The sequence below is a fragment of the Erythrolamprus reginae genome, chromosome 2 (genome assembly GCF_031021105.1).
Source record: "Erythrolamprus reginae isolate rEryReg1 chromosome 2, rEryReg1.hap1, whole genome shotgun sequence".
NCBI lineage: Eukaryota > Metazoa > Chordata > Lepidosauria > Squamata > Dipsadidae > Erythrolamprus > Erythrolamprus reginae.
Window position 1 is genome coordinate 181,596,917 of NC_091951.1, and position 21,290 is coordinate 181,618,206.

At 43.7% G+C, this 21,290-nt stretch overlaps 1 protein-coding gene across 1 annotated transcript in view; it reads left to right on the forward strand.

Annotated features, from left to right (window-relative positions):
- FMNL3 (formin like 3) overlaps positions 1 to 21,290 on the forward strand; it is a 181,707-nt gene that overhangs the window by 94,411 nt on the left and 66,006 nt on the right. Inside the window, 1 exon segment of the mRNA XM_070740659.1 lies at positions 10,927 to 11,010. Within this exon segment, the coding sequence (XP_070596760.1) occupies positions 10,927 to 11,010 (84 nt within the window).

Genomic DNA, 21,290 nt, shown 5'->3' on the forward strand with positions numbered 1-21,290 from the left:
TTCACTGGCATAATGCTCAAGCCACCATAGGCGCCCTTGACATGAGTGATGTTGGTCATGCCCACCCTAGCCCCCCGAGGTCAAACACAACTCTGATGCAGCCCTCAATGAAATTGAGTTGGTGAGACCACATTTGGAATACTGTGTTCAGTTCTGGAGACCTCACCTACAAAAAGATATTGACAAAATTGAACGGGTCCAAAGACGGGCTACAAGAATGGTGGAAGGTCTTAAGCATAAAACGTATCAGGAAAGACTTCATGAACTCAATCTGTATACAGTGATCCCCCGCTCGTTGCGAGGGTTCCGTTCCAGGACCCCCCGCAACGAGCGGGTTTTCGCGAAGTAGCGCTGCGGAAGTAAAAACACCATCTGCGCATGTGCAGATGGTGTTTTTACTCCCACAGCGCTAGCGAGGAGCCGAAGATTGGGGGGGCCCGGCTGTTTGCCGCCGGCATGGAGGGCTTCCTAGCAGCCCCCCAAACCCGGGTTGGGGGTCCGGGGGGCGCTGGCTCTCGGCGCTTTCGAGCTGAGTCCGGGAGCGAATTCGCTCCCGGACTCAGCTCAAAAGCGCCGATAGCAAGCGGCAAGGAACGGCTTGTCCACGCTGGTTCTCGGCGCTTTCGAGCTGAGTCCGGGAGCGAATTCGCTCCCGGACTCAGCTCAAAAGCGCCGATAGCAAGCAGCAAGGAACGGCTTGTCCACGCTGGTTCTCGGCGCTTTCGAGCTGAGTCCGGGAGCGAATTCGCTTCCGGACTCAGCTCAAAAGCGGCGAGAATGAACGGCATGGGCGGGCGAAGGGCGGGCGGCAGCGAGGAGTTTGCGTGGGCGGTGGGGAAACTCCTCGCTGACGCCAGCAAGAGGGGGAAGACTCAGGGAAGCCGCCCAGCAGCTGATCTCCCGGTTGCCATCTACGCATGCGTGCCCATAGAAAAAACGGGCACGCATGCGTAGATGGTATTTTGACTTCCAGGTTGAAAAATAGCGAAGTACCCTGTTCGCAATGGTTGGGGACGCAATAAACGGGGGATCACTGTAGTCTGGAGGACAGAAGGGAAAGGGGGGACATGATCGAAACATTTAAATATGTCAAAGGGTCCAGGAGGGAAATGTTATTAATAGGAAAGTGAACACAAGAACAAGGGAACACAATCTGAAGTTAGTTGGGGGAAAGATCAAAAGCAACATGAGAAAATATTATTTTACTGAAAGAGTAGTAGATCCTTGGAACAAACGTCCAGCAGACGTGGTTGATAAATCCACAGTAACTGAATTTAAACATGCCTGGGATAAACATATACCCATCCTAAGATAAAATATAGAAAATAGTATAAGGGCAGACTAGATGGACCATGAGGTTTTTTCTGCCGTCAGTCTTCTATGTTTCTATGTTTCTATGAGTTTGATACCCCTGGTCTACTGTATATGTATGTGTACATGTGTGTGTGTGTGTAAGGGGAAAAGAACATTAGAAACTTCTTAAAAATAAACACATTCTTTTCCATAGCCTTAGAAACTGTTAGAGGTATGATTCAGCCCTATTATCCTCAGCTCAACTCTGAAAGGTAGAACTGGGCTGAAAGACAGTAACCTATACAAAGTCATTCAGACAAAATGGGAAGTTAAATTTGGAATTTTCTGATCTTAATCCAAGACTGTAACCTCTTTGCTTCACTCCAACTGCCTCCTTAACTCAATTTAAAAGCCACTAATTTTATGCCATGCAGTCTATAATATGAACAATGAAAATTGAAAGTGTTGTATCAATCAGCCCTTTATAAAAATCTGGTTTGGGCTCTTTTGCTAGAACTTTTTGTCCTAGATAAGAAAGCTAGGTGGGTTATTATTTATCAGAGTGCTTTTTTCTCCCAGGAAAAAGGACAGCACAGTTTTCTCCCACAAAGCACCAGAATGTTACTAAAAAATAATTTTCTGGCACCAAATGGTATTCTCTTCTACTGCTAATATTAGCACCAGTCTAGGTGAAAGAATGTATGGAGACAGCTGAAAATGTAAAGTGGGTTTTTCAAATGTTTACCAGTCCATGTTGAAGCAAGCAGTCTCTCCTTTATTTTCAAAGTAGATACGAATTATTTCAGCAATTAGGAAAATATTATAAATGTCAACTTTCAGTTGTTGTTGTTATTATTAACAACAATGAAGACTCAGGTTCTATAACAACTATAAGTGTTTTTAGTGTTGACATGAAAAATGGCAAAGTGTTGTATAATTATTTATTGAAACAATATTTCACTCTGGTTACCCTACACCAGTGTTTTTCAACCAGTGTGCCGCGGCACACTAGTGTGCCGTGAGACATGGTCAAGTGTGTCGCAAAGCTCAGAGAGAGAAAGAAAGCAAGAGAGAAAGAAAGCAAGAGAGAGAAAGAGCGAGAGAGAGAAAAAGAACAAGACAGAGAGAGAAAGCAAGAGAGAGAAAGAGAGAGAAAGAAAGCAAGAGAGAGAGAGAAAGAGAGGGAGTGAAGGATAGAGAGAGAAAGACATAGAGGGAGGTAGGGAAGGAGAGAGAAAGAGAGCAAAAAAGAGAGGAAGGAAGGAAGAGAAAGAAAGAGGGATCGAGAGAGAAAGAAGGAAGGGAGAGAAAGAGGGAGGGAGAGAGAAATAGAGCAAAAGGGAGGAAGAGAGAGAGAATTTTTTTGTCCAAACTTTTTTTAGTCCCCACCCTCCCCCCGCTCAATGTGCCCCAGGGTTTCGTAAATGTAAAAACTATGCCGCGGCTCAAAAAAGGTTGAAAATCACTGCCCTAGACAACAAGAATGAGAAAAAATTATGTGTGCAGATTTTACTAAAAAAGCACTAAACATAATTTTTTTTCTGAGTCATGGAAGCTATTTATGGGACAACAGTTATGCTAAGAACCAAACATTATTAATGAGAAAACACGGGCCAGCATCTTTTCTGCAAGAGAAAACTCAGAAATTTGTGTTGGCTGTGTAGAACAACAGTCAATAAGATTCACTTCTTCTATTGGATACTTCCTTCCCATCCATCAGTTGTTTCCCTTATAGTGCAGAATGAAGGAGGGATTATTCAGTGTCTTCCACTCTGTGTCTAATTTGCTGCTCTTACGTACATCTTAATTAATCTTAATCTTAATTTATTAGATTTGTATGCCGCCCCTCTCCGAAGACTACATAAGATAGTTAAACTACATAAGATAGTTAAAGATGGAATACCCAAAAGTCGTTCCTATTGGGATTGTCCATGCTAGTTACCCATAGTGCAGTTTCTAGTGGTTTTGAAAGTTGCCTTTTCATTGCTATAGATAGATGTATAGATAATATAAATTTTTGCTTGTGGTCCACCTCTCTCTTTCCCCCTGCTTTTTCCTAGGCACCTATTTTGATGTTTGACAAGGTTTTTATACATTTATATAATCTGCTGGTTGAGCTGAGTGATAGGCATACTTGCATGCATCTGGATAAAGGAAGTGACTGGGAGTGAACCGGGTGCAAACTAAATAGGAAATTACCTGTAATAATTTTCCAACATTTTCTGGTCTTAGTCTAGAAAAATAGAATTGAATGTGTGTGTCAATGAAAAGCTGGTTTCATTGCGTTGATGAGGTTGTCAGTGAGGCTTACCAATGTAGAGCAAATATCATGGCACCATGATATTGTTGACTATAATTTCCATCATTCCCAGCTATTACTTTTTGCCATTCCCAGTGATTATCAAAAGCATATACAGTGATACCTCGTCTTACGAACTTAATTGGTTCCAGGATGAGGTTTGTAAGGTGAAAAGTTTGTAAGATGAAACAATGTTTCCCATAGGAATCAATGGAAAAGCGATTAATGCGTGCAAGCCCAAAACTCACCCCTTTTGCCAGCCGAAGCACCCGTTTTTGCACTGCTGGGATTCCCCTGAGGCTCCCCTCCATGGGAAACCCCACCTCCGGATTTCCGTGTTTTTGCAATGCTGCAGGGGAATCCCAGCAACGCAAAAACAGGTGCTTCACTGGCAACGGAAGTCCGGAGGTGGGGTTTCCCAGCGAGGGGAGCCTCAATGAAATTGCAGCATCGCAAAAACACAGAAGTCCTTGAAACCCCACCTCCGGACTTCCATGTTTTTGTGATGATGTGATTTCGCTGAGGCTCCCCTTGCTGGGAAACCCCACCTCCGGACTTCCATTGCCAGCAAAGCACCCATTTTTGCATTGCTGGGATTCCCCTGCAGCATTGCAAAAACACGGAAGTCCGGAGGTGGGGTTTCCCATGGAGGGGAGCCTCAGGGAAATCCCAGCAGTGCAAAAACAGGTGCTTCGCTGGCAACCGAAGTCCGGAGGCAGGGTATCTCAGTGGCGGCAGCTTAGGTTTGTAAGGTGAAAATAGTTTGGAAGAAAAGGCAAAAAAATCTTAAACCCCGGGTTTGTATCTCAAAAAGTTTGTATGATGAGGGGTTTGTAAGAAGAGGTATCACTGTACTGTATTTGCAATAGGCAATTAGCTGCAGAACTCAACATTTCTGGGAGTGGAATAATTTGGTACAGAAAGCTTAGCTTTGTTTAAAAAAAAAAAGGAACAACCATGATAAGAATATAATTTGGAGTGTCTCCCTGATTTGGACACAGTAGAATTTTTGGCAGAGTCTTTAGAAGGATAAGAGATGGGGGATAGGGTTGGATATAGTGGAAACAGGTCCTCATTCTCTGGGGGAGACTCTGCTTCTTGCAGACTGATCTTCAAGTGCTACAAATAATCCACATGTCCTTGATAAAATTTTCTCTATCTTTCTTAAGCTTTCTTTTGCTTTCATGTAAACATCAGCCTTGTCTATTCAGATTTTTAAAAAAAAATAATAGATTTTTGTAACAGAGTTGTCAAAGTCTGAAATATCTTCCTAATTCAGTTGTCTCAGCTACTAACAGATTTAATTCTAACCATCTCTGTGGACTTTATCCCATATTTAAGAGGTTCCAAAGGGGGCATGTGTTATTAACTAATGTGCCTATTGTTAGTTTTTTTGTTCGTCCAAAGTTGTATAATTTTTTTTAACAAACGAACAATTTTAAAGGAGAAAAAAGATGTAACGAAGCAGGGATCTGCCCAAAATTTCTCAAGCCAGCCTTCCTTCCTTTCTTCCTTTATGATACTGGTCTGCACAGGGAAAGCCACTTAGGGGAGGCAAAGGACTGTAGCCTTATGATATTCAGACTCCCAACCCCAGGTTTAGGATATCACACAACAAAGGTAGATGGATCACACAGTGTTGGTACTTTATGGAATAGAACTCTCCCTTCCTTCCCTTCCCTTCTTTCCTTCCTTCCTTCCTTATTTTATTTTTATTTATTGATTTTGTCCATTGCACAATGAGAGTTATATTGCGTATACATATAGTAAATATATAATGAAGGTTATAGAGGATATACTCATAGTAAAGTATATCTAAGAAAGAATAGAACAGAAGAAATAGGAATAAAATATATCAGTGAAAGAATAGAATAAATATAGGAAAAAAGAATGGTGTAGGAGATATAGGAGAGAAATAGGACAGGGGACAGAAGGCACACTGGTGCACTTATGTACGCCCCTTACTGACCTCTTAGGAATCTGGAGAGGTCAACTGTGGATAGTCTAAGGGTAAAGTGTTGGGGGTTTGGGGATGACACTACAGAGTCCGGCAATGAGTTCCACGCTTTGACAACTCGGTTATTGAAGTCATATTTTTTACAGTCAGGTTTGGAGCGGTAAATATTAAGTTTAAATCTGTTGTGAGCTCTTGTGTTGTTGTGGTTGAAGCTGAAGTAGTTGCCGACAGGCAGGACGTTGCAGCATATAATTTTGTGGGCAATACTTAGATCATGTTTAAGGCGTCTTAGTTCAAAGCTTTCTAGACCCAGGGATGAAAGTTTAGTCTCATAGGGTATTCTGTTTCGAGTGGAGGAGTGAAGGGCTCTTCTTGTGAAGTATCTTTGAACATTTTCAAGGGTGTTAATGTCTGAGATGTGATATGGGTTCCAAACAGATGAGCTGTATTCGAGGATGGGTCTGGCAAAAGTTTTGTAAGCTCTAGTGAGTAATGAGAGATTGCCAGAGCAAAAGCTACGTAGGATTAGGTTTACAACTCTTGAAGCCTTCTTGGCTATGTTGTTAAAGTGGGCTTTGGCACTTAAGTCTTTTGTTATTAATATACCGAGGTCTTTAACTGAGTGGGGGTTATCTGTGATAATTTGATTATTCAGTTCGTATTTGGAGTTCAGATTCTTTTTCCCAATGTGTAGGAGCATTTGCTGGTTGAGATTTTGAGTTGCCATGTTAGACCACTCAGAAACAGGGTCAAAGTCTTTTTGGATAGTAGTTGTGTTATCGATGGTGTTGAAGAGTTTTACATCGTCGGTGAAAAGGACACAGTTGCTTGTGTTGTAATCACAAAGGTCATTGATGTAGAGAATGAAGGGCATTGGTCCCAGTACACTACCTTGGGAGACACTGCTTTTAACAGGGATGTGGGTGGATATGAAGCTTCCTATTTTGACCACTTGTTGTCTGTTTGACAGGAATGCTGTAATCCAGCTGTGGAGTGGTCCTGAGATGCCATAGGATTTGAGTTTTAGGAGTAGTTTATCGTGAACCACTGAATCAAAGGCTTTGCAGAAGTCAATATAAATTGCGTCTATAGATTTCCCTTGATCAAGATGAGTAGTCCATATATTTTTGCAGTGGAGGAGCTGCAGGTTACAGGATAGTTTTTTTCTGAATCCAAATTGTTTGTTAGAGAACAAATTATTAGTTTTAGATGGAGAGTAATAGATTTGTTTATAATTGATTCCATGACTTTGCATGGGACACAGCATAGTGATATTGGTCTGTAGTTATCGACAAGAGAGGGGTCTCCTTTTTTGAAGATGGGGATGACCATTGCTTTCGACCATAGCTTAGGAAGTGTGCTGGTACTGAAGGATTTTTTGAAAATTATGCTTAATGGTTCAGCTACAGCAGAAGAGAGCTTTTTTAGGAAGTAAGCACATAGACCGTCAGGTCCGACTGATAGAGAAGGTTTGAGGTCACATAATGCTTTTTCAACTCATCTTCAGTGAAGTCTATTTGGCTTATGTCGTTGAGGGAGTTTGTGGTGCAATTGATGAAATCGGGGATGAGCCATTGATGTTAACAAAGACAAAGACAAAGAAAGGGTTGAGGAGGTTGGCTTTGGATGAATCATCGTGGTATTCTTTGTTGTTAGGTCCTTTGAGAGGTGGGATAGGTCTAGAGTCTTTGAATTTATTGTTGACAAAGTTGTAGAAGGCTCGATTAGATTTGGTGCGTAGGAGGTTTTCCTCTTGTTTGCTGTAGTAGATTCTGCTTTTATTTGATTGCTAATGTTTTTATAATGGGTTTTGAAGTTGGCTAATTGCCCTTTTTTGTTTTTCCCCCAGAGATATTTTTTTCTTGTTTGTAATTTTCTTATTGAGATGGGGAGGTTGTTTTTTGGGGGGGGTTTGTGGTAGATTTTAGAGGTATATGGAGTCTGATAATAATTTTCAATTCGAGTAGGAATGTGTTGTAGAGGTCATCAGTAGTGTAGCATTCAGAGAATAGAGTTTGCCAGTTTAACGTTGAGAGATGGGCTTCAATGAGTTCGTAGTTTGCTTTTTTGAAATTGAATTTTGGGTGATTCATAGTGTGGCTTAGGTTAAGACTGACGTTTATCATGCTGTGGTCACTGTTGGAGAATGGATCTTTTATTTGTAAGCCATATATTGCACTTTTGCTATTGCAGAAAATGAGATCAAGATGAGATCAAGTCTAGTATTGTTATTTACTAGTTGGTCGAGACCCAGAAAGGTGACGGTATTATAAATAGCAGAATGGATGGGTTCCATGCTGCATTCATTTAAGATCCAGTTAATGTGTGGTAGGTTGAGGTCTCCTTCCTTCCTTCCTTCCTTCCTTCCTTCCTTCCTTCCTTCCTTCCTTCCTTCCTTCCTTCCTTCCTTCCTTCCTTCCTTCCCTCCCTCCCTCCCTCCCTCCCTCCTTGAACCCCTGGAGATTCAGTATATTTTCCCTATAGGCAACTGAGTCTCATTTCCCTGTTTCTCTGCTCTTAATACAGATACGGCTGAAATGTTATTGGTATTGGTGATATTTCTGGTTAGCAGCAGTCTGTGGGACTTTCCTAAGCTCAGTTTGCATCACGTTCATGAATGAATACCAGCGTGTGCAGGTGCTTGCTCGCATCTGTGTCTTGTCTCACACAAGCTCTTGAGGATTTGCTTGCGCCAACGAAGGCATCAGACGACTGTGCATTGTCAAAATCTTGGTGGAGAAATGTTTGGTGTAAATCTTTGAGACACTCATGTGCAGAACACATGTGCTTTGCCAATCAGCTCTCGTTTAAATTGGCACAGCAGCAGATGCATTTGTAAAAAAGCACACCCTAAAAAATAAAAATGGTGTGCCTTCCTCTTCTGTTAGGAACTCACACACCCGCTCGTAATTCCTCTTCCTTACCTGACTACAGGATGGGATTTGCCTTAGAGAGCCTTTCCTCCTTCCTCCACATCCTTTAGCCTTCAACAAATGCATTGAAGACTCTAAATTAGTAGTGCAGCCAGTGAAATCAGACAGGAAACACACTGGGGTTGGAGGCTGAAGTTCAGACAGGCAGGAAATGGGCGGGTGGAGAGAGAGAGAGAGGAGAGAGAGAGAGGAGAGAGAGAGAGGGGGGGAGAGAGAGAGAGAGGAGAGAGAGTGAGAGAGAGAGAGCATAGGCACCATTTCAGGGTCCGGATGATTAATGGTCAAAATTGCAGTCAGCCAAAGTTGCTTCAGGAAATAACAGCACATACTGAAGCCACTAACTTCAGGCATTCTCTTCCCTTGTGATGTACAGTACTTGTTCCTGGGTTGGCACATCTCCATGTACAAAGTCACACACATTCGCAAGCTTCGTTTTTAGTGCTACCCAAAAAGTACAGTTTGACTCTTTGCCTACAGATTTCTCAGATTTGTTTCCCGGCCGTGCTGGTTTTCCTTCCTTGCATCAAAGACTACACGAGGGGGGGGGGGGGGGGGGAGGGATTGCCCAGCAGATGTCTTGGAACCTAAGCAAACACTCCCTTCCCCTGCTATGGAAAGATAAAGCCGTACCAGTTACAATATTCTGTTTACAACAACTAGGGGCTACCACAATCTCCCTGAACACACGTTGGGTGGGCCGCCTTAGTTGCCGATTTCCTTCTAAATTTATCGTGTTCTTCTGTCTTCTCTGAACCCCGTCCAGTTTATATACATCAGTCCAAAACTTCATAATGGACATTAGTCCTAAAAATAAGCTGAGTTTGAGTTGTGGTTTGAGAATCAGAAGTGTTGATGTCTGTTGATGTCTATGTTAAAGGCTTAAATAAGGTTCAGGAGGGAAGTGTTTTTAATAGGAAAGTGAACACAAGAACAAGGGGACACAATCTGAAGTTAGTTGGGGGAAAGATCAAAAGCAACATGAGAAAATATTATTTTACTGAAAGAGTAGTAGATCCTTGGAACAAACTTCCAGCAGACCTGGTTGGTAAATCCACAGTAACTGAATTTAAACATGCCTGGGATAAACATATATCCATTGTAAGATAAAATACAGGAAATAGTATAAGGGCAGACTAGATGGACCATGAGGTCTTTTTCTGCCGTCAGTCTTCTATGTTTCTATGTTTCTATGTTTCTATGTCTAGGCTGGCAATCGGCATTTACTTAAATGTAGTCTTTCGGAGGCAATTTCCCATTGGGAAGGGACATCCCATTGGAGGATATTTGCTTTCCGTGCACAATTCCAGTTATAATTCCATGAATCTTCAAACTGGGCTTCATTGAATAGGCTGCCCTTCTAGACGCTTGTCATTTAGACTTAGGATTAATAGTCTGCTTTCGTAGGGTATTCTGTTTCGAGTGGAGGAGTGAAGGGCTCTTCTGGTGAAATATCTTTGGACATTTTCAAGGGTGTTGATGTCCGAGATGTGGTATGGGTTCCAGACAGATGAACTGTATTCAAGGATGGGTCTGGCAAAAGTTTTGTAGGCTGTGGTGAGTAGTATGAGATTGCCAGAGCAGAAACTGCATAGGATCAGGGTAGCAGCAGCAGTGGGTTGTTCTCGGTTCACCTCGTTCTGCAAACTGGGAAGCTCCTCCCACCCACCCAGCATGCTTCTGCGCATGCGCAGAAGAGTCACGAGCCCGTGTGTGAACCTGTAGCAACGGGATTTAGAACCCTACTGAGCACCAGGCATCATTCAAGGAAATAAAGTTCATATCTAGGGCAGCTCTATGTTTAAATGTCAAGAAGGCCATCATTGTTGCATGGGTTTTCTTTCTTTATCTGTAGGCTGCCTAGAATGGTCCAGAAGTCAGATGGCTTCAAAATTGGATGGATAAACCAACCCCTTTCTTTAAACAAATATGGAGATTCTCAGTCATCCAGGTCATGGTTGTCTCAAACATGCTTTTTTATCTTTCAAGAGACAACTGGACTTTCTGATTTTTCTTTGAAGGCGTTTCACTTCTCATCCAAGGAGCTTCTTCAGTTTTGACTGGATGGTGGAGAATGGAAGGATTTATATGTTAAGGTCATCTGGAGGTTTATCGGTGGCATTAGGGTCACGAGTGGTGCAAATTGACGTGGAACAAAGGACTGTATTGTAGATGGGAGATAGATGATGTCTATGTCCCTCTCCCTCTGTTGAGAGAAGACTGTTCAATTTTGAAACCACCTTTGGGACTTTCCTTAAACACTATTTGAAAGTAAAAACAGACAATCCTCCATCAGCTGCAAATCCAGGAATTTGTTGTCCCATTAGTTTGAGGATAGACCTTAAAAAATGCCCCAGTTGGCTTTGAACACGGTCAGTAAGCCACATCAGAAAACATCTGGAATAATAACATTTTGGAGTCAATTTGGTTTTTTGTTTTTTCTGCAGATGGGTGCGTGAATTTCTCAACGATGAAAACAAAGGCCTGGATGTGCTGGTGGACTACCTCTCATTCGCTCAATGTGCAGTGATGTAAGTAGTTGTGTTATTGTCAAGATGCCCAGGTTATTCTTCCTTCTTCACAATATATACCCTACCTATATGTAGATGTTTCATGTTGGTATCATATACATTCTTAAGAGTGCCAGTTATAAGAAGACATCATGAGGTTTGCATAACAAGTGACATTTATATGTGAGGCCCTTTATCTAATTCAGATTCCCAGACAGAGGAGAATTTACATGTTATTTTCAAGCACTTTCCATGCCAGGCTTTCTATTCCTTATGGAGGACTCCTTATTTGGCACTTGCAGTTTGTAGTTTGCATTAGAAATACTTATGAGAAAAAAAATAATTCCTGGCTGCTTGGCATGTATGCCTTGGTAACTAACAACAAAAATAAAAATTACAGGTATAAATTTATTTATTTATTATTCGGATTTGTATGCCGCCCAACTCCCAAGGGACTTTGGGTGGCTCACAACCAAAGAATAAATCATGTCATGTAACATTAAAACCCCTTAAAAAACAATCTAACACAATTTAAAAGCCAACAATTAAAAAAAATTAAAACAATTAAAAAACATATATGTCATTAATAACCAGATCCCGATGGCATATATCATCAGATCAATGGCCCCAGGCCTGCCAGAATAGCCAGGTCTTTATAGCTTTCTGGAAGGCCAGTAGGGTGGGCTGGTCTGGATCTCAGGATGTAACTGGTTCAAAAGAGTTGGAGCAGCCACAGAGAAGGCCCTCCCCCACGGGTCTGCCAGCCGACAATATTTAGCTGACGGGATCCGGAGGAGAGCAACACTGTGGGCCCTTATCGGTCGCTGGAGCTGTGTGGTAGAAGGCAGTCTTGAAGATTGTCTGGCCCTAAGCCAGTGGTTCTCAACCTGGCGGTCGGGACCCCTTTGGGGGTCGAACAACCATTTCACAGGGGTCCCCTAAGATCCTGGGAAAAGACAAATTTCCCACGATGTTAGGAACTAAAGGTTTTATTCTGGCACCGTGGAACATATTTTTACAATCCAACCAATCAGGCGTTTACAGTGGGGGCGTCCCCCTGACCTTCTTGCAAATCAGCTTAAAGCTCTGTTGGGAGAATTGGCGCTAGACTTATGGTTGAGGGTCATCACAACATAAGAAACTGTATTAAGGGGTCGCGGCATTCGAAAGGTTGAGAACCACTGCCCTAAGCTATATTGGGCTTTAATGATAATTACCAACTCCTTGAATTGCGCCCGGAGACCAATCGGGAACCAGTGCAGTTCGCAGAGAATTGATGTAGCGTGGTTGTACTTAGGTGCCCCCACAACAGTTCGTGCGGCTGCATTCTGGACCAACTACAGTCTCCGAACGCTCTTCAGGGCTAGCCTGAATGAGAATTGGCTAATTGTCTGGCATTTCATTAGTTCATTAATTACATTATAATTATTATTTATTAGATTTGTATGCCGCCACTCTCGGAAGACTAATAAATAATAATTAATACGGTATGTTCCACTTCTCCGTACTGAAGGAGCGGGTCCAGCAGTCACATGGGTTGCTCATGTCCAATCCGGTGGAACTGAGCCTAGTATTAAAAAAGCTTGCCGGATCCGCCCCTTCCCCAGAATTCGCTCAGTTCGCATATCCTGCGGTTGTATTGTGATAGCTCGTTCAACATTCTAACACCTTCCCTTCGATCTTTCCTTCAAAAAGTAGTAAGATTTATTGTCTTTATTTATTTACTTGCACTAATTGCGCCAGCCGTTTAAAAGAAAAAAAGAAAAGAAGCGGCTCGGCTTTTTTCCTTGGGAGAAGTTGCGGTTTCGTTTTCCCCCGGCGGTTTTGCCGGTTACGATTCCTGCGGCCGCTTGTGGATTCTTCTAATCCCTTGGCCTGGAGGTCCTGGTGCAAGTATTTATCCATTGAATTATTGATTATTTATTGTATACAAATATTTAAGGGCTTTTAAAATACCTCCTGCGGAGTGAGACGCCTTCTAGTCTCCTGGACTTAGTCGATCGCTTTTCCCTTAAGAATTTCTACGGAGCGATTTTTTCGGCGCGAAGGCCTTCGCGCCCTTTTTTTAAAATCTAGGCCTCTCGTGTTGGCCTTCTGCCAGCCGCGTAGGCCTCAGTCCACCGCGTGGATCCGGGAGCGGGCCTTGGGGGTCCCAGGCTAAATTCTCCACCGGCTAAGCCTCCAACCAGAGTGCCTTGGTTTACTTAATTGCAAAGTTTAGGGAGGCTGGCCCCGCTGGATTTGGGGGCACGAACTCTGGGTTTGCCCAGATTGTCCTCACGTTTCAGCAGCTTCGAGGCCTCGAAGCAGGATCCATTCCTCTTGGGAAGTCCTTGAAATCTTCTCCTTATAATTCAGTTATTGGCTCAGCCTTGTCTTCTGTTAATTGTCAGACTATGGCTACTTTTCCCAAGAGAGGCACAACTAAAGGTCCCAGAGAGGCCAGGCCTACAGGCGATGAGATTACTAGTATCCCCCAGGCCTCTTCCTCCTCTTCTCCAGGGGCCCGCCCCTCGACCAAGGTCACCAGGGCCGAGAAGAGAAGGGACCTAGCCCTACAAAAAATTCATGACAAATCAGCAAAACGTTTGAAAGTGCAGGCCCAAGTAATCAGTAGTCAAGACCCACCAGAGGCCTCTAGTCTGCCTCCTTCTGGGGTCCCTGTGTTATCTCTGGATGAGCCAAACCTAGACAGACCCCAACCTAACCTATGGGGCATAGGTCCAGAGGAACCAGATATTATTGAAGATTCCCCCCAGCCAGGATCCTCCCAGGCCTTTAGGGATTCTTCTGCCATTTCTGCTGATATTTCCAGTTTACCTCCTGAGTTCCAATCTATTTTTGCTGTGTTGTCCAAAGCCATTGATGCCAAACTCTCTACCATCAATGAGCTTCCCTTACCTCTTCCTCCTTCTCGTTCCTCCCGCCCCTTGGGTTCTTCCCCAGCGGTCAGAGCTCCTATTCAGGATGATTCAGAATCCTCCCAGGATGAATATGAGGATGTAGAGGAGGATGAAGACCCTCTTCAGGGCTTATCAGAGGATGAGGAATCCCAAATAAAGGTCCCTCCTCCAATTACTATTTTTCCTTCTCAACTATTCAAATCTCTCCTCCTTAAAGCTAGAATTTCTACGGGATTAGCGGCCCAGGAGAAACAAGCCTCCACTTCCACTGATCCCCCGGAGGAGAATCTACCTTACTTCACAGAGGAACAGGAGGATAACGAGGTAATTCCTATGCCTAAATTGTTTAAAGATGCCTTACTCAAACAGTGGGATTTTCCAGCCTCTGGCCTTAATCCCTCCACCAAGGACAGAAAGTTGTATAAACTCTCCTCTTCCTATGAAGAGCTTCTATCCTTTCCCAAACCAGATGAACCTGTCAAGATTCTTCACTCGGCAGCGGCGGTGCCAGGCGAGGCGGAGGAAGTCCTCCGCCCAGAGGACAAGCGCATCGAGCAAATGCTCAAAAGAGGATTCACCGCTGATTCCTGGGCCATTAAAAGTTCTGCAGCGGCCTCCTTCTTCTCCAGAGCCATGCTGCTGTGGCTTCGCCAACTTCAACAGCACATTCCTCCTGATGACTTGAGAGGTCAACAAGACTTCAACAAGGTCTTTGCAGCTGCCCAGTACGTGGCTGATGCCACCTTGCAATCTACTAGATTTTCTGCTAAGTCTATTGCAGCTTCTACAACGGCAAGAAGACTCCTATGGATTCGCCCTTGGCAAGCGGGAGTTCGCCAAAAGTGGCAGTTATCCCAGGGCCCCTTAAAGCGCGACCTTCTCTTCGGTGATCTTCTGGATCCACTCCTCACGGAGACCACGGACAAGAAGAAGGTTTTGGGTCCAACCACGAAAAAGGTTACCAAAACGCAGTCCTTTCGTCGCCCAGGGCGCCAGCAAGATCAAGCGGCTTCCTATCAGAGATCTCCAGGTCAGTATTCCCCCCGCTTTCGTTCCCAAGGCAGGAACTCCAGGGGTAGAGGGTTTCGTTTCCAAAGGGGAGCTTCCTCTAACAGGGCTTCAAAAAAACCTAGATGGTAATCTTACCTCCATTCCCATAGGGGGTCGCCTAGCTCATTTCGCCTCTAATTGGCGTCTCACCTCCAAGGACCCTTGGGTCATTGACACTGTTCAAACAGGCCTTCTTTTAGAATTTATTTCTCCTCCCCCAAAACGTTTTATTTCCTGCCCTTCTCCCAGGTCATCCTCAGATTGTAACTGTATGGAGGAGGCCATTTCTCATCTATTGTCCATCAGAGCCATTCAACCGGTCCCTTCCGGTCAGAAGGGCCTAGGTTTTTACTCCATCCTATTTATGGTTCCAAAGTCCTCCGGAGGTTGGAGAGCCATTTTGGATTTAAAGAAACTAAACCTATTCATCAAATATAGGAAGTTTAAGATGCACTCCTTGTCTTCTATTTTGGCCGCCATTCACTCGGGAGATTTCATGGTCTCCTTAGACCTCACTGAGGCCTACCTTCACATTCCTATAGCCAAGTGCCACAGAAAATTTTTACGTTTTTCCTTTCAAGGCAGGCATTTCCAGTATAGGGCGATGCCATTTGGCCTCTCCTCGGCCCCTCGGGTCTTCACAAAGCTCTTGGGGTCCCTGGCGGCCTATATCCGGGCGTCTCCCATCCACATTTTATGTTATCTTGATGATATTTTAATTCATGGGAACTCCCTAGAGAGAGTGAAAACAGACCTTTCTGTCACCATGTCAGTCCTCCAGGACCATGGATTTTCCATCAACTTTGATAAAAGTCACCTCCAACCTTCCACTTCCATTTCTCACCTGGGATCCATTATTGATTCAAAATCCTCCCAGGTTTTTCTCTCTCCCGAGAGAAAACTCAGTATAGTGGAGTTAATTTCTAACATTTTATCTAATCCTTCAGTATCCATAGTTACTCTATCTTCCCTTTTGGGGAAGATGGTGTCATGCATAGGCATCATTCCCTGGGCTCGCCTTCATGCTAGGGAACTCCAGTGGCTACTGTTGCCTTTTCAGAGATCGGGGCACAGCAACTCAAATCGACGCATTGTCATCCCACTGAGTGTTCGCAGATCCTTCAAGTGGTGGAAGTCTCCGGCCATGGACAGAGGATCCCCGTTCAGGTGTCCGGATCAATTTGTCATCACCACAGATGCCAGTCTATCGGGATGGGGCGCCCACGCCCAGGGGATGATAGCCCAGGGCACGTGGTCCCCGGAGGAAGCTTCCAGGCCAATCAATTGGCTAGAGTTAAGAGCCGTTTCCCTGGCTCTGAAGCATTTCTTTCCTCGCATTCCCAACCGGCACGTTCTCATTCTCACCGACAACATTGCCACAAAAAGCCATATCTGCAGACAGGGGGGCACGAGATCCAAGGCTCTCATGAGGGAGGCCCTCAAGTTGGGCCTTTGGGCGGAAAAACATCTCCAGTCGCTCCTAGCCGATCACATCTCGGGGAGTCTCAACGTCCAGGCGGATTGGCTATCCCGAGCAACGATAGACCCAGGAGAGTGGAACCTTCATCAAGACCTGTTCCATCAAATCACCCTCAGATTCGGCCTACCAGTCCTGGATCTCTTCGCGACCAATGCGAACGCCCAACTCCCTCGCTTCTATTCCAGATTTCCATCCCCGGGAGCGGAAGCAATCAATGCCCTCCGGAGTCCATGGCCTCCAGGCCTACTCTACGCATTTCCTCCAATTCCAATCCTCCCGGACGTGATTCACAAGGTCCTCACCGAGAGGGCCCGAGTAATCTTAATCGCCCCTCATTGGCCCCGCCGGCCCTGGTTCGCGGATCTCCAACAGCTGTCCGTCCAGGACCCTTGGCGACTCCCCGTTTCGGGGGATATGCTGCGGCAGGGGGCCTCTTTCCATCCAGACCCGGAGTGGTTCCACCTCACCGCCTGGCTGTTATCAGGAGAGATTTAGAACTGCGTGGTCATGACCCCGATTCAGTGGAGGTCATTTTAAAGGCCAGGAGGGGCTCGACCAATCGAATCTACGACCACACGTGGTCCAAGTTTCACCAGTGGTGCCTACAGGAAGGTCTCTCCCCTCTGTGCATCCCCATACACAGAATTATTTCCTTCCTTATGCAAGGCTTCCATAAAGGACTTTCCACCAGCATCCTCCGGCGTCATCTGGCAGCCATTTCATCTGTCCTAGGGGGTCCCCGCAGACAGCCTCTCCGATCCTTCCCTGAAGTTCAGGAATTCCTCAAGGGCATAGCCAACCTCAGACCCTCCAAGGTCCACAGGTATCCATCCTGGGATTTGCCACGGGTTCTCCATTCCCTCACGCAGGCACCATACGAACCCCTAAAATCGGCGTCCCTCAGGTACCTATCCTTTAAGGTAGCTTTCCTGGTGGCTATTACCTCTGCCCGACGCATTTCGGAGCTGGCTGCCCTCTCAATCAGGCAGGACCTTTGCCAATTCCATCAGGACAAGGTAGTCTTGCGACTGGACCCCACCTTCTTACCCAAGGTCAGTTCCATGTTCCACAGATCTCAGGATATTGTCCTACCTTCCTTCTGCCTCCAACGAGACCATCCCTTGGCAATTAGATGGCACACCCTGGATCTCACCAGAGCGCTGAGAATATATATCCAACGCACAGGACCCTTTCGGAGGTCAGAAGCACTTTTTGTAGCCTATCATCCCAGAGTCATGGGGGCCAAAGTGTCTTCAACAGTAATAGGCCGTTGGATCAGAGGGACTATATCTAAGGCCTATGAGTCGGCCTCCCTCTCAGTTCCAAGGAACATCACTGCGCATTCCACCAGGAGCGCAGCCACCTCGGCCGCTTGGGCGACTCAAGCCCCGTTGGAGGAGGTCTGCAAAGCAGCCACTTGGGCCTCGCCAAATTCCTTCATCAGGCACTACAAAATTGATTCTTACGCTTCAGCGGACGCTGCCTTCGGCAGAAGGGTACTCCAATCCGTTATCTCACACGATAGCAAGCTAATCCCACCCTAGGGACCATCTATTGGGTATGTCCCATGTGACTGCTGGACCCGCTCCTTCAGTACGGAGAATAGGCGTTGATTGCTTACCTGAACGCCTCTTCTCGTACGGTGAGCGGGTACAGCAGTCACTTCCCGCCCTTGTATGTGTCTTCTTTACCTTTCTATATCTTTCTTCTTCTAACAATGAGAGTTGAACACTACAGAGCTTCACAACTGAGCCTAGTCTATGGATTCGCGAATTCTGGGGAAGGGGCGGATCCGGCAAGCTTTTTTAATACTAGGCTCAGTTCCACCGGATTGGACATGAGCAACCCATGTGACTGCTGTACCCGCTCACCGTACGAGAAGAGGCGTTCAGGTAAGCAATCAACGCCTATTTTCTGAACTGAAACTGGAAATACTAGCCAAAAGTGCAGCAAGTTAAAAATATTGTTGTCTCCCTTTCTTTTTGTTGCTTCAAAAAAAGGATCTGCTCATCTGTCTGGAACCCACACTGCATTTTGGACATAAACACTCTAGTCTAGAAAATGTCCAGAGATACTTTGCCAGAAGAGCCCTCCACTCCTCCACTTGCAACAGAATACCCTACGCAACTAGACTTACAATCCTAGGTTTAGAAAGCTTAGAACTACGTCACCTTAAACACAACCTAAGCATAGCCCATAAAATTATCTGCTATAACGTCCTTCCTGTCAACTTCAGCTTCAACCACAACAACACAAGAGCACACAACAGATACAAACTTAAAGTAAACCGCTCTAAACTCGACTGCAGGAAATACTATCTTCAGTAACCGAGTAGTTGATGCATGGAGCTCACTACCAGACTCTGTAATATCATCACCTAACCCCCAAAAACTTTACCCTTAGACTGTCCATTGTTGACATCTCCCAATTCCTAAGAGGTCAGTAAGGGGCGTGCATAAGTGCACCACAGTGCCTTCTTTATGTTTTTCTCTTACTAGTATCATGTATGTAAACATTGTTATATCTTTATATACCACCAATACGTACTTGACAAAACAAACAAATAAAGTAACAAAATAAATGATTCACACAGGATATCATAGACAAGAGCTGGCAGCTTGAAAACGTAGGACAATATGAGGCTCTGAAGCTTAATTTCAAGGCTTATATAAATCTTTTCATCTTCTGTCTACTACTTGGTTGAGAGACAAGAGAATAAAAGAAAGATGGTTTAAAAAGGTTTTGGGGAGATGTTATGCCGTTAACAATAATAAACTACATATTGCTTTGATCCCACTATTCATGTAGCCTTCAACAGATGGCCTAAGTTGGTCCCCAGAGTCCTCAAGAATTAGTTGGAAAGGCCATCAAATTCCATTTTGCAATAATAATAATATAACAGAAACATGAAAGACCAAAGGATATCAAAATAAGAGAAGGAAAAAAAACTCCTGATGGTTGTTTTGAGGAACTCCAGAGACCTAACCGGTTCTTGCTTCTGTTGGATACTTTCACCTTGAATTTGCCCAAATGTCTGTCTGTCTGTCTGTCTGTCTGTCTGTCTGTCTGTCTGTCTGTCTGTCTGTCTTTCTTTCTTTCTTTCTTTCTTTCTTTCTTTCTGATTTGATTTGATTTGATTTGATTTGATTTGATTTGATTTGATTTGATTTGATTTGATTTGTATGCCGCCCCTGTCCGTGGACTCAGGGTGGCTAACAACAGTGATAAAAATAGAATGTAAAAATCCAATACTAAAACAGTTAAGCCCCAAGGGCTGAGAAGACAAGGGAGCTTATGGTATGTACATGTAGCATATCTCTTTATCAGGAACGGTGGAGCATGGGGTAATCTGCAAAGATGCCATTTTCTTTTTAAAAAAAATATTTTTATTAAGTACACACACAACAAAAACAGGCATACAACAAAAAATTGGGTTATTTACAACCCCATTTCTGCCAGAAGTCATTATCGGAGATATGAACATTTATACATTACTTGGTTAATGTCACGATTGTACATTTTTTATTTATATTGTACATAAAATTACTTCTATTGTTAGACTACTAAACAATATCCCTGTATAATTTTATTTCATTTATCCTTTCTTTCTTTTAACCAGTTATAGAATTTACCCCATATTTTGTAATAATCAGAATCCTCTTTCCCTTTCAGTTTCCTTGTGAGCATATCCATTTCTGCGCAATCCATATTTTTTTAAATTATCATTTCCTCTTTTGGTTTCTCTTCATTTTTCCATTGTTGCACATATACCATTCTGGCCGCTGTCAAAATATGGATAATTAAAGACTGGATTTCTTTTTTTATAAACCTTGTTAAAAATACCTAGCAAAAATAGCTCTGTTTTTTCCTCAATTTTGTCTTTTGTAATTTCTTTTAACCATATAGTTACCCTGTTCCAGTATGTTTTTGCTTCTAGACAAGTCCACCATAGGTGGTAGAATGTTCCGTTTTCTTTTTTACACTTCCAACACCTAGGTGGTATGTTTGGGAACATCTTTGATATCAGGAACAAATGTCAGTGATAAAACATTTTGCACTGGTTTTCCTTGAACAAGGTGGATCTTGTAATTTGCCAATTGAATGTCCATAATTTTTCCCATTATTCCAGATCAATCCAATTTTTTTTGCCCAACTGATCATAGTGTCTTTCACTATCAAAGATGCCATTGTCAATCTTAAACTAGTTCTGACTGGAAGGTGAATTTTCTTGAGGTTGTCTCCTTATCCTCATACATTCTTATTTTGATCTTTCTTCATTCGCAGCTTGTTTATTTCATTCCCCCTTCTCTTCTCCCCACCAAAAGAATTATCCCACTCTCAGGAAGCAGGGATCTTGGCGTGATTTATTTTAAGCAACCAAAAAATATAAAATAGGGAGTAGCCCAAACCAGAATAAAATAGTGTTAAAATAGCAGTAAAAAGGCTTGCAGGAACAATTCAGGGTAACCTGTAAGTTTGTGATTTTTGATCCTAGATGAGTTTTCTATAAATCTGTATTCCCATCAGGTCGTGTTACTGGGCTTTTAGATTAGATTAGATTAGATTAGATTTATTGGATTTATATGCCGCCCCCCTCTGCAGACTCGGGACGGCTCATAACAATGGTGAAGAACAATACATAGTAACAAATCTAATACTGTATTTAAAAATCTAGGTTACAGTTCTAGATTAAAAAGTCCAAAAAAAGAAACCCCAATACAGTGTTCCCTCAATTTTCGCGGGTTCGAACTTCGCAGAAAGTCTATACCACGGTTTTTCAAAAATATTAATTAAAAAATACTTTGTGGGTTTTTTCCTTATACCACGGTTTTTCCCACCCGATGACATCATATGTCATCGCCAAACTT